This window comes from Meleagris gallopavo, chromosome 1, assembly GCF_000146605.3.
Source record: "Meleagris gallopavo isolate NT-WF06-2002-E0010 breed Aviagen turkey brand Nicholas breeding stock chromosome 1, Turkey_5.1, whole genome shotgun sequence".
Taxonomy (NCBI): Eukaryota; Metazoa; Chordata; class Aves; order Galliformes; family Phasianidae; genus Meleagris; species Meleagris gallopavo.
The window spans coordinates 162,964,305-162,978,181 of NC_015011.2; the positions used below are offsets into that span (position 1 = coordinate 162,964,305).

The 13,877-nt window shown below is 39.8% G+C and overlaps 2 protein-coding genes across 3 annotated transcripts in view; both read right to left on the reverse strand.

The window, feature by feature from the left end:
• The window catches only part of CPB2 (carboxypeptidase B2), an 8,696-nt gene extending 8,061 nt beyond the window's left edge, over nucleotides 1-635 (reverse strand). The window contains exon 1 of the mRNA XM_003203331.3: nucleotides 567-635. Within this exon, the coding sequence (XP_003203379.2) occupies nucleotides 567-635 (69 nt within the window). The remainder of the gene's footprint in view (nucleotides 1-566) is intronic.
• Nucleotides 636-2,463: 1,828 nt separating this feature from the next.
• ZC3H13 (zinc finger CCCH-type containing 13) overlaps nucleotides 2,464-13,877 on the reverse strand; it is a 39,365-nt gene continuing 27,951 nt past the window's right edge. Inside the window, exons 12-19 of one of the 2 annotated variants that reach the window (XM_010728824.3) lie at nucleotides 12,946-13,489; nucleotides 11,763-11,866; nucleotides 10,424-11,431; nucleotides 8,921-9,436; nucleotides 6,343-6,498; nucleotides 5,224-5,424; nucleotides 3,549-3,712; nucleotides 2,464-2,949 (exon numbers count right to left, since the gene is read on the reverse strand). In XM_010728824.3, the coding sequence (XP_010727126.1) occupies nucleotides 2,779-2,949; nucleotides 3,549-3,712; nucleotides 5,224-5,424; nucleotides 6,343-6,498; nucleotides 8,921-9,436; nucleotides 10,424-11,431; nucleotides 11,763-11,866; nucleotides 12,946-13,489 (2,864 nt within the window). In that variant the 3' untranslated portion in view covers nucleotides 2,464-2,778. The remainder of the gene's footprint in view (nucleotides 2,950-3,548; nucleotides 3,713-5,223; nucleotides 5,425-6,342; nucleotides 6,499-8,920; nucleotides 9,437-10,423; nucleotides 11,432-11,762; nucleotides 11,867-12,945; nucleotides 13,490-13,877) is intronic. The other variant, XM_003203330.4, reaches the window with a different exon arrangement.

The following is a 13,877-nucleotide window of genomic DNA, read 5'->3' on the forward strand; positions in this document are numbered from 1 at the left end:
CTGGCCAACCTGTCGTCCACCAGGACGCCCAGGTCCCTCTCTGCAGAGCTCCTCTCCAGCAGCTCATCCCCCAGCCTGTATCGGTGCATGCAATTATTCCTCCCTAGGTGTAAGACCCTACACTTGCTTTTGTTGAACCTCATCCGGTTTCTTACTGCCCAGCTCTCCAGCCTGTCCAGGTCTCGCTGAATGGCAGCACAGCCTTCAGGCGTGTCAGCCAATCCTCCCAACTTTGTATCATCGGCAAACTTGCTGAGGGTGGCCACTATCCCCTCATCAAGGTCATTGATGAAGATGTTGAACAAGACCGGACCCAGCACAGACCCCTGGGGGACACCACTGGTTACAGGTCTCCAGCCAGACTCTGCACCACCAATGACGACCCTCTGCGCTCTGCCAGTCAGCCAGTTCTCAACCCGCCTCACTGTCCACTCATCTATCCCACGCTTCCTCAGCTTTGTTATAAGGATGTCGTGGGAGACAGCATCAAATGCCTTTCTAAAATCAAGGTAGACTACATCTACCGCTCTTCCCCCATCCACCCAGCATGTATGGCATGCACATACCAAGACCGAGCATTGAAGCCATTTCCTTGGGCTTCCCCTTTGCTTTACGGTGATATCAATAAAAACCATTCCTTCTGTACAAATCTCCTTTGAAAACACCCAGACTGCCGATGCAGAATAGAAAATTGCTCAACACTGTAAGTTGGCAGCAAGTGCTCCAGTGGCAGCTCCAGCCCTCCTGCTCCCTGCTGGATGTCCCTACAGTGCAGAGGGGAGACCACAACTGGATAAAGACATTTCAAACAAACCTTTAATTTAATAAAGCTCTCTAAACTCCAGCACTGTCTTTACATGATACAGATGGCCCACTGTCAAAACCTGCATCTCACTCCATCAGCTGAAAATAGCCTACAAATTGAGATAACAAACATTGACAGAACCACAGAGCAGAGGACAAAGCCCTGTTTGTGCCCTGAGGCACAGTTGCAAGATGTGGGCACGGTGCTTCCCCTTTGACAGCCTGCCCCATCCCACCAGCTCCCTCAGCAGCTTGTTCTTCTGCTTCTCCTCGCTCCAGACTGCAACTCAGGGATGCTCAGAGCTAATTCACTGCTCAACGAAGCACAGCACCAGCTTGGCAGGAAGGGCTGCCATTTTTACTCAAGTATAAGGACCACTCTGGAATTGCTGTCACAGCTTAGGAGAAAGTGAGTAGCAAAGAGGCTTCTCTGCAGCTTCAGACCTAGAGCTGGAGAAGGCGAGGACACACGTGCATCCCTCTCCTCACATTGCTCCAAGTTACAGACTCCTGCAAACCACTGCTACAGCCCTGCAAAAGGTAATCTGGACTACAAGCCTTCCATCTACTCTCCTTCCACATAAAATCAAGCTAAGAGAGAACTGGATGCATACATCCACCTTGACAGTTTTACAGGAAAAGTGTTTAAAGCAAGCACAACATAATTAAATACCAAATAGTGAATCTAGTTTGTATACTGCAGTCTTAGACAAGGCCGTTTCTTGCAATCAAACATTTTTATGTCTTTTAGAGAAGGAGATTAAAACAGGCCTTAATGTAATTGGAAGCAATGATCTAATACTTCCAGCTTAAAGGCAGCCTTAATGCAGCTATAAAATAGGTGAGAATGCATTTAAATACTGAATAGCTTTGTTAACTCTTGCTCGGTTTAAGCTACTAGTATGTTTAAGAACATAAATATTTTTTAAGAATATGTAACATCTACTGTAACATTAAAAAAATAATAGCCAAATCCTTAAAGGTTTACTGCAAGTGAAAAACTTAACAAGATTCAGTTTTGCCTACATCACTGTTTAATAAGAATCAAACAAATGGTAGAAACAGCTCACGTCTTTTGTATTTGATACAAGCACATACACACCAGTGTGTGGGCACTTATAAAAATATAAATTAAATCCTCACATTTTCTTTAATAATAATTATTTGAACATAGAATAGTAACATTTCACTGAAGGCTTATGTACAGGGAATAGTAGGAAAGCACTATAAGTAAGAAAACTTTGCATTAATGAAAAGTGAGTTTGAACTGGAATTCATATTCAGACTACTGCTTGAAGCCAACACAACTGTCATTAAGCACAAGACAGATGCAAGGTAAGCCAACCACACTGAACTGTGCAGTCAACAGCCCGTATTAGTGTGCTGGTTCCAAGCAGAAAAAAGGATAACAAACTTCAACCAGCCAACCACTGAAAACACCTTTGTGAAATTGCTCTCTGGAAGGTTTTTCTTCTTAAGTAACTTGACTAGCTTTGTCCAAATCCAGTTCCACACCAGACTGCTGGAATAAGGAAAGGCATTTGGAAAGTAGAAGTAGGGAGACATCCAGTCAGCAAGTCACTTCAGAAATTCCAGACATGCATGAAGGGTATGGGGTGGTGGTAGAAAAACCCATTCATAATAAGGAAAAGATACACATACAGTTTTCTTCAGTTTATTATCAGGCAGCGTTATAAACTGCTAAAACCAGACATCTTCACATTATTACACCTGATGCACCATAAAACAGGTTTTTGTTAGTGTAAGAGGCACACTACAAAACTTGCAGAGAACTTCACACAGAAGTCTTTCTTTTTTACCACATTTATTCACATCCAAAATTATGAATTCTGCATACAAATGGAGTCTTTTCTTCCATCTTCTACAGATGCTTTCCAACCAACCAGTTCTAAAACATCAATACCAACACTGGTAGTGGGGTATCAACTAGAAAGAGCCACTGTTGCCATTTGCTTAAGACACACACACTTCCTGCTGGATAGCTGGTTGTGGAATTTTACTATCCTCTGTCTTTTCCTGCCCAGGAACTTGGCACACAGTCTTGCGTTTGAATAACCGTAGACTCAACCTTAACAAGTCACTGTCCATTGCTGCAGCATTTGTGTAAGTTTGTTTTGTTGCACCCTGTTGAAATTGAGAAAAAAAATAAAAATAGAAAATAGTTGTTTTTAACATGCACACTGAGAAACTAACCTGAAGCACTCTCAACTAAACTCTACAAGTTTAATCATACATATTCACAAGAAATATTTGGAGAACTACAGATTTTTCTACTAGCATGCAAGATCATAAAACCTACCACAGGGTCAGAAATGGATGAGTATTTCTTTTAAAAGTTATCTAGGTCCTTTTAGTTTGGAAGAACAGAATCTAATAATTCATATAAAAGAACATGGACTCTCAAGCAGGAAAATAATTCAGTGACTGCCTTTGAAACTGTATTTTAACCAATTAGTTTCAATACTCACTCTCCAAATGCAGAAAGTGTCTCTTCAGAATTTAAATGTCAAAATATGAAACAATTTAAGTCCTCAACTTAAATTAATCTTGTGGCATTACTAAAATGTAAACACCCTGTAACTTTTCAATAAAATTCTGATCTATTATTTAAAGGACTAAGTCTGCTCCAGAACAACAAACAGTTACTAGAAAAACTCCCTCCCTAGAGAAACAGTACTATCTACTTCCACATTTTAACCAAGCTCTGTAAACAAATCACTTGCCTTTTCATTCTTCATGAGCTGCTTACGAATTGCAGAATCCCTTCTAAAGCACAGAGCTTTACAGCAAGGACCCAGATTGCTGAGAAGACCTGCTCTCTCCTCTTTTCGTAGGAGTGCAGCCATGTTCAAGGCTCCCAGTTCATGTTCAAAGAGGTTTTCTGCATCTACAAAGATTAACAAATACATGGTATTTTGGAATGGTAATACACAATAATATAAATTTACTGGAGTTAAAAACAATCTTGAAGGAGATTTAACAACTACCTTATTCTGTTGGTAATTATACATTCTAAAAAGTACAAAGCTAGTACTGTGATTTGTAGAATAAAAAGGAACAAATCTTTCATCAACCAGTTATAGGTTAAATGATGGTGTACTTGTATGTAGCTTCAGCACTGGAAAGGAGTACTGGTACAGCACTGCAGAGAAACCTAAAAATTAAGTGACAGCTCTGAGACAGAAGAGGCTACAGCATTCATGGTCAGAAAGGTGAGAAGAAAGGTGCTTCCTGCAAGTATTATCAGAAGGTGGGTAAAGTTTCACTTCCCCGCAAAGCAAACGTCAACACAGGATTTCAGTGGCTATGTAGGAGTGAAATATGGCTACGAAGAGTACTTCATTAATCCATGGCAGTCAACAAATACTAGTGAACCCCACTTCATGCCTACCTAAAGTATCTGCTAATAATACTCAAAGAGCCAACATTAGTTCTTTACTACAGAAAAAAAAGAAGTGCAGCTAGAACACAGCAAAGTTGTTTTTTCAGATGGCTCCTAACACATATATTCTGTAGTACCTTTTTTTCTTTGAAATGTTGGCAAAGACAGAAAGAATACATGTCTGGACTGTAGTATATTTATTTATAAGCCTTACACAATAAATAGGAAGATACTGAAGATATTATGTTCTACCTTTAATAGTCCAATGCAATCTTCTCTGTATAGCAAAATATGTGGTGTTTGGCTGAGAATCCTAGCAGGAGAAAATGCATATGCTCAAAAGCACATTTCACATGTGGTAACTTTGATGAGCAGAGGACTGCACACATCAAAGGGAAAGTAATGGAGACACTTCAACCTCTCTTTCTCTCTGGAGTAAAGTCTCCTGCATCTGAATACACTCAAAACAACACAGAGGAAGTGCTAGAGAGACATCTACTATCACCGTTCTCCTGAATTTTATTTCTAGAGATGCATGCAAGGACTGCTGAGGTGGTTTCAGGTAATATTTTAAACAACCAGGTGAATTCTGCACTGCGGTTCTTGTTGCAAAGAATGTCTGATAAGAGCTGTTGAAGTATAAAGCAAAATTAAAGCTTACAGAGAAAATGACATTGTTCCTACTCTTACTAAATCAGACTGTTTGCAAGCTCAGGAAGATAAAGAGTGTGTTACATCAGTTATGGAAATTCCTAGGCATAAGACCTAAGATTGCTTTTTAATCCAGAGAAAAGCAAAACTGCAATAAAAAGCATCACAGAATGCTTACACAACTGCTGGAATTAAGACACTAATCTGACTGACAGACAGCTGTCTTAGATTCCTGAAATACTTATACAGTGCTCAGTATAGACTTGTTATGGCCTGAAAACACGAAAGAATGAACTAGTACCCATTTCATTAAACACTGTTATTAAGAACAAAAAAGACAGTTTAATCCCTTGAGCAACAATTACCTTTAGGTTTCTCTAATGCTTTCTGGCATGTCTCTTTAATTTTGGTGAAGAGTTCTGGTCCAGCCAATCGCTTGGAAATGCCAACTCTCAACATAACAGCACCTGGTGTGAACTTTAAGAGTGCAGCCCCAGCCTCTCTTGGTTCTTTTGGCTGCTTTGGCATGAGACTGGACCAATCAACATCTATAACATCCACAGGATCTGCAAAAACATTGACAGAGAATGAGTAATCACGTCATCATCCCTTACCACAGCTGATTAATTTCACAGGCTGCATACATCCATCTCCTCAGAGCAGTATCTATCAGATGAACATTGTTCTTGAGCTGTCACCAAAGAGAGTTCCTTAGGCACCTCAAATAAGAGCACTCAAACTCACTTAGATTGGTGAGAATAAGGTGCATACAATTCCTTAAAGAACATAAACCTTATTGGATTAAAATCAACACTCCTAAAATTCTCCTTCATTTTGATCCTAACAACTTTGTGAAAGGCTGCTCGGACTCTGCTTAGCCAGCAGATACGGATGCATCACTCATGCATTCACAGCAGTGACAGTACCACTAACGTGCTATGATAGATCCAAATTTCATGCTTAAAAAGCTAGTAACTCAACCCTGGATGCTGTTCTTCTGAAAAGAGAGATGTATTAGATAATGAAGAACCATAGAACTATGGGTGTAAAGTTATTACAGAACATATGAATGCTGATCCTATAACTGAAACTATGACAAGTAGAAGACTCCATGTTTCCCAGTGCATCTGAGAAGCATTCTAGCAATGATAAAATCTGTTCCTAAAAGTATCAGTTCCAAGTAACAATCAATACCAAGCGGGACAAATAAAAACACATTTATAAAACTAAACCTTATCCTTCTAGTTATACAGAACATAACAAATATTACTTCAAAACATAGCTTTCAGTACTCTATGCTTCATAGGCTTACCTGACCACTACAGTACAAATGAGGAATGCTGAGAAGCACACAGACAGCATTCTGAATTCAGAATACTACCTGGAATACTACCTGCAATACTATCTGGAAAGAACAAAGTAGCACTACACGCAAACTGATCTAGACTTTATTTTCAAATAATCACAAAGAGGTTTTGCTATACTTTTACCAGGCATCTTCTCATCTTCCTGTTGATCCTCCCTCTTTTCTGCATCACCTGCCAGAATTTCATCCAGTTCATCATCACTGATTGGTTCGTATTCTCCAGCACCAGATGCCAGTGACTGTACATCATCAATCTTTGCTTCATCTTCTCCTCCTACAGAGACAGATACATATTGTAGCTTTAAGGGAGTCATTCTTGTTTTCCAAACATGCTTTAAGCAGGTTGAAGAAAAAGAAGTTTGCTAAACTAGCTTGTAAGTTCTATGGGATGAATATATTCAAGACGAATATAGGTATTCACTCATGGAGGTAGAAAAGTTATTTCTCCTATGTACAATACAGCAGTTTGAATTTGTCACATCTTGGTCAATTTGTTTTGTGCAATAATAGTTAAATTACATACAGAAGGCCATACTCAGAAGAAATATATGTTGATTATCTAGTATGCAGTTACTAACATAAATCTACATTAGTACCAACACAAATTCTTCCAGATGATTTTCCACATGAATGCTAACTCACATACTGAGCACAAAAGCTTTTCAAGACAAATAAGTAACAAAACTCCAAAATACAAGAGGGTGTGAGACAGTCTGATGTGAGCAATTATTCTTAGAGTTTTCGATTCTTAGTGGAAACTACAAGAGCTCAAAGAAAGCTGTGACAAATTTCTTCAGTTGTAGCACTCATATAGTATGCACATACAAACAGAACCATACATCTCTATGTGTCTATATAATCACCTGTGATACATACATAAACAAGTTCTTTAAAGCCAGAAAACACAAGACACTCAAATATTGCATTCTGCAAATCATGAAAGGCACATCTGAAGGTACTCGTCTCATTTCCAAGCCTGAGAGATCTGACCGAAGCATTCAAAAATCCAATTGTTCAAAATTCAGGCTTTAAGAGTTCTCTGCCAAGGTACTTGCCAGTTGTGCAGTGTAAAATAGACAGAATTTATAAGGTCCTTCCGTGTGGATGATTGTTCTATCTTCCATTTTCCTTATCCAGAATGGAAACTGCTTCTGTTAAGCTGCAATCTTTCTTTTTTTGTTTTTCTTTCCTTTGTAAATGCTAAAGGAAATGGCACCTTGCTAACCTAAAAACCAGCAAAACAAGTAAAATACATGCTAGAAGAGTGTAAATTAACTATTCAGACCACCTGGTAGTGCTTTGGAGGAAGCATATACCATCCTGGGCATCATTTAAACCTACTCCTGCAGCAAACACATTAAGGTTCAACACACCACCATAATTAAGTAACTATATCCTCAAATATTTTCCTAGAAAATAGATTAGATTAAATTCATTCAAATAAATTCCATATCATCAGATCCGGAAATTGTATTCAGTTAGTTTTCTATCTTCTTTAAAATAAAAATATGGTAATCTCTAAAAGATTTCATTTCTTACAACTGGGCTTCATGAAGAGCAGATCATGTCTGACCAATCTGGTGCCTTTTTACAACGGACTGACAGCATCAGTGGATAAAGAAGAGGCAACTGTCCATCTGGACTTGTGCAGGGCCTTTGACATGGTCCAGCACTACATCCTGATCTCTAATTTGGAGAGGGATGGATTTGAAGGCTGGACTACGCAGTGGATAAAGAACTGGTTGGATGGTTGCAGCCAGAGAGTTGTTGTCAATGGCTCTACATCCAGGCAGAGGCTGGTCATTAGTGAGACCATCAAAAGATGGTCCTAATGAAGGCTTCCCAAATAAGTTGTAGTGCCCCATCCCTGGAGGTGTTCAAGGCCAGGTTGGATGTGACTCTTGGCAGTTTGATCTAGTGCTTGAGTTAGTGGCTGACAACCTTGCCTGCAGCAGGGGTACTGGAGCCAGATGATCTTTGAAGTTCCTTCCAACTTAAGTCATTCTATGATTCTATGATAATTTACATCACTTTCTCAGCACTTAGATTCTTGCTTCTTTTATATGTTTATACTGGTTAGTTCTATTTCCAAACTCTCTCTCCTGCTAAAGAAACTGTTTTTTCTTTACATTACTAATGTTTTCCCCAGTACCATTAGGGATAGCAAGCTGAAGCTTCATTTAGTAAGAATAATTCAGCAACGACATTTTTGGACCATTCTGCCAAGCCATAAATACATTTAACCTACTAATCAGACAATAATTGGACTATGCAGAAAAAAAATCCCAAATAACAGTTGCAAGTCAACACTCATTTTTTTTCACTCATTACCTGTCAATTCCAAATTAACAAATAGATCTTAGAATAGTGTACCAAAGCAATTAAATTTTTGGCATTATTCTTCAGCAAACTGGTTATGCAGAAATATTACACCTTGGCAAAATTATATCTCATATCATTTGTGCTTCTTTGACTCAATATTTCTTTAGAAAAAAACAAGACTAATATTCACATAATTAACACTAAGGAAATGCTCATTAGAATTCTCCCTCATCCTATTATGCCTACAGATAGAAAAGCTGGAGCCAATATCCCTTTCATTAACAAAGCTTTCTAATGTCACTCAGTTCAGCATTGTGCTAAAAAGGAAAGAATAAAATATCTGACAGTCAAGGTGCTATCCCAGAACATCTCACCTTCTAGACTCTCTACCTTTTCAGCCTCATTTCCATCTTCAAAACCTTGTAACGATCCCAAATCTTTGTCTGGTCTTTCCTTCTCTGAAGCTGCAGAATCTCGACAAACACCGTCAAATTCTTTTTCATGATCTCTGTCCAGTTTTGTTTCACCGTGCTTTGTCGATTCTTTTTGAGAGGAAATGTCAAGAGTTCTGTCCCTCTCTCTTTCAGCAGTATCAGGCAGCTGTCTGTCTCTCTCTCTGTCCAGCTCCCTTCTCTTTTCCCTCTCTCTCTCACGTTCTCGGAGTCTCTCTCGTTCCCTGCTCCTTGGCCAGTCTTTGTCAATGTCTCGGTCTCGATCCCAGTCTCTCTGTCTTCCCTCTCTCCTGTCTCTGTCTCGCTCTCGATCATGGTCATGTCGATCTCGCTCCTGAAGCCTTTCCCTGCTGTCAAAGGACCCAGATCTGGAGTGGACCTGACGATCTGATTCAGGAGAACTTCTTCTTGAACTGTGGCTTCTTGAATCTTGACGATCTGGATAAAATATTTAAATACAGGCATGACGGCAGCTCATGAAACCATTTTGCTACACCAAACTATTTTAAGGAGTCTGGTATGAAAACTGACTTCTGAAAAGTATCATCTGCAAATTAATGATATGTCTCCAAGTCCCAAAAAAAAAGATTTTTGGTGGCTACTTTCTGCTACTACAGAAGCAAAACAGAAGTACGTAATTTACTCAGAAATCTAAGCAAGAATAGGAAAAAAAGTAGGAATCATCTCAAAATTATTTTCAAAACACATTTTTTTTAAAAGCTAAGGATGTCTTGGCTAGAAAATGATAAATTCAGAGAGAAGTTCTGGCAAAAACCATTATAAGAGTCAAAACTGATTTAGGAAGATATTTTTCTATTGACGTTGTCTATATTTTACAGAAATTTTTCAGTCATTTCTTTATAGGAACTACAGAAATAAAATAAATCACGATTCCTTGGATCTGCAATAAAGATGATATCCATATGCACTAAAAGTATCTCTATGAAGAATCATGAGAGATTTACCTCAGCAGAAACAGCTCCTCAGAACCAAATGGATCCCTCTCCCAGAATGAAGGAACATTTTGCATAGATCTCAGAATTTCCACATGAAACTGAATGTTCATAATTCATTTAAAAACACTATTTCGATAAAACCAGTTCACTGCTCTGTTAGCAGAAGGATTTTCCCTTTCAGTTTCATCTGTCCTAAAAATTACTTTATCCTCCAGACAGCACGAGCTGCCAAATCTGACTGAATGCTTTGATATGAACACAGTGGTAATAAAACCCACTGAGAATCAACTTTTCAAATATGGTCTAACACTTCCAGGAATCTTGATTTACTCTATGAGAGAACTTCCCTCTCTCTTCATACTGATTACAAATTAAGAGAATATATAGCCATACAAGAACAATTTGGGATTTGTATCTTCGCACTTCCGCAGAGAATGGCAGTCCAGACTCACTAAAAATATATTCTTACCTGAAGATGTGCTGCGACTGGGCTCCCCTCTTTTCAACTGATCAATTCTGGACTTTCGTTCCCCAGTGATTTCTAAGCTTTTCTTCTCTCTGTCCCTGTCCCTAGAGGTACTGTGCAGGATCCTCTTGCGTCCAGTCTGGTCATCACCACTGCGATGAGCTGACTCATTGGAAGGGGATCGAAGTCTGCTTGAGGCATGGCTCCGATTGCTACCAAGACTGCTGCTGCGCTTCTGATCCACAGGTTTACGATGTGGTCCATCGTCTATAGTAACATGTGGGGCTTCCACCTTTTCTACTCTCATTCTGTGACTTTTTCTATGGGATTCCTCGGTGCTTCTTTCTGGAACGACAATGTCACCACGTTCTGGGACATCTTCATCGGACCAGTCACTAAATGTTGTCTCTTCTCTTTTCTGGGGGACTTCTGCCACAGCTTTCTCAGGTGGTGCTTCAACCAATTCCTCTTTTGTGACAGGAGGGGTTCTCGGGCCTTTCTTCTTTTTATGATGTGGAACAATTTCTTCATCAGAAACCTCAGAATCACCCTTGGACCTCTTTCGCTTTTTCTCCACATTTTTCTTTTTTTGACCTTTCTTGGGAGAAAAGACCTGGCTTTCCTCAGTCGTTGATTCATTAGTGTACCTTTCCACCCCACTGTCATCATCTTTCTTCTTCTTTGTGGCCTTTTTCTGTATTTTAGACTTCTTCTTGCTGTCATCGTGCATTCTATCAGAAGCATCTCTTTCTTCAGAGGGACGGCGTCCAAGACTCTCCTGAACTCTGGACCTGGAGCCTTCTGAAGAATCTGGTTGCTCTCTCTGCTTATCTGATGAAGAAATTCTCTCTTTAAACTCCGGTTCTTCGTAACGCCGGGAACTTTCCTTTCTGTCTGATTTTCGTTCTTCTTCTTTCCAGCGGCTCTGTCTCTCTTCTGTAATGTGAGAGGGACTCAGTGACCGGGATTCCTGTGGTCGCACAACCTGGCTCAGAAGTCTGTGCTTTTCATCTACAAAACGGTAAAATGAACGTACTTGTATCATTTAGAAAGGAGAACAGGTGAATATGTGGTATCTTCTGCATGCTAAAAGGTATCAATCAAAACAAATAATCCATCATTTCAGTTACATATTTTGTTTTCCTGTTGTTTTATTTTAACCTGCTGCAGCAGCAACAGACTACTTTTGTTTTGGTAAGCATGCATCTTAACAGACATGGAAGGGGAAGAGGAGACTTACAAAAGTCTTCTTTGTGGCTTTTTTTCTGTTTAAGACTGCAAGTTATTTTCCATAGGCAAAGGCTAAGCCTGGTGCTGCAGCAGACAGCCTACTCCTACTTACTTTTATCATCTCCACTGTTGTAAGCATCACTGTCAGGAGAGTGCTCACGGCGACGTTTGGGTGACTGACGAGGGCTTGGACTGCTTTCATTTCTGTGACGCTTCCTGCAGAGCAAATATTTGTAGTCAAATTCCTTGAGGGTTCTTTAAAGAAAACATTCAATAATTGAGTTTATCATCGATCCAATCTCTGAAGCATAAGCCCCGCAAACATAATACACCTCATACAAGATAACATGAGCAAGGATGCCAGAAAGTTTTGTAGCTAAGTTATTTTAAAACCTGAAGTATTCTTTCCTTTCATAAACATGTAAAGTAAACAATAAACTAAAACTCTTAATACTTTAAACAACTTTTTTTTTAACAAGAAGGTATGAAAGAATATTAAAACCACTGTTTTTCCTGTGGCAATGATCCTTGCAATGGGCTGACCTCAGCTGGCAGCTAAGCTCTAATGTAAACGTTTGCTTTTCCCCACAGAGGGATGGAGGAAAGCTAGATTATTTAAAGAGCTCCACAATTCTGTCACACAAAACCTATTGTTATTTCCAAGCAAAGCTGCAACTCAGGACAACACTGCATTGCTCACTATTGATGTCACAATGAGAATTTTATTGTACTAGCTGGAAAAAAAAAAAAAAGAGAATCAGTGGCATTTACTTAAAAAATAGAAACATCACACATTTACTTGGGTACTGTTCATGCCTTCACTGCGTAGCCTTCTGGTGCTGAAAAGTCAACAGTGCAAAGGGTAACGTACGTTGAACAGAAACTTAATGAATAAAGTCATGAACTCTGACCTACACAGCAGCTATCTGACTCATGAAAATTCAAAAGGTACCACAGTCTGCACTAAGCGTCTAATGCCTGCACTATAAAACCAAGGCCACACAGGCATACTTAGAAGAGGAAATGGTATGTTCTGATTCAGTTGTCAAACCCCGAGCTGTTCCATGATTTTGCACTAGGAAAGCACCATATTAACTACACCAACACAGCACACTCATTTTGTAGCCACTGGCACATGACACATAGATGCAGGGAAGGCATGGCTCTAGACTGCACTTCTGCGTAAAGACGGCATCCCCTCCTTCCTTATGATACTGCCCTGCTTACTAACTGACTGTCATCAACAGTAAAAGACATTTTTTCTTTTAATTAAAATAACATTCAGATCTGCTTACTTGGATTTCCTTTCTTCATGGATATCTCTTGAGCTTCTTTCTTCTCGAATATCTTCTCTCTTATCCCTGCGGTCTTCTCTTCCTTTGTCTTTGTCATCCCAGTCTCTCTGGCGCTCTCTTTCTTTATCCCTGTCTCGACCTCGCTCCCTTTCTCGTTCCCGCTCGCGATCTCTTTCACGCTCTCTCTCCCTTTCTCGTTCCTCCCTCTCTCGCTCTCTCTCCTTCTCTCTCTCCCTCTCTCGTTCCCTTTCTCTGTCATGGTCCCGGTCCCGATCACGCTCGCGATCCCTCTCTTTGTCCCGCTCTCGCTCCCTCTCTCGTTCCCGAGCACGATCTCGTTCCAACTCCCTTTCCTTCTCTCTCTCTCGTTCCCGGTCTCTTTCTCTCTCCCTCTCTCGGTCCCTCTCCCTTTCTCGCTCTCTCTCCCGGGCCCTTTCATCTCTCCTATCATCACTGCGATCTACCCTTCGTTCATCTCGCCTTTCATCCCGCTCAAGGTCATCACTTCGTCCTTGATGTCGTACTGGTGAGCTTGCTCTCTGATCTGTGAAAAGAGGGAAGCTTTGGTTACCAAGTGTTACATGGATGACATATACATTACTTCCACTATACTAATAAAATACTGAGAGTTTTTGTTTTGACAATGCAGATACTGGTTTGCATTAAGAGAAGTGATTCCCTGTAGAAACCTGAGTATTCTCTTGGGGTGAGAGGGATACAAAAAGCAGTACTAGTTTTGATATTTTTTTTTTTAATCAGTATTTCAGGAGGGAGCTTTCCTTACGTTAGAAAAAAGTCACTAGGAAAATTTCATTTTCTATCAGATGTTTCTGAAAGGGCTAAATAGGTAATTATATAACTCAGTCTAGCCACTATTACCGCATGATTGAATCATTCAAAATCTTGTATAAGATCTTGGAAAGCTCAGAATA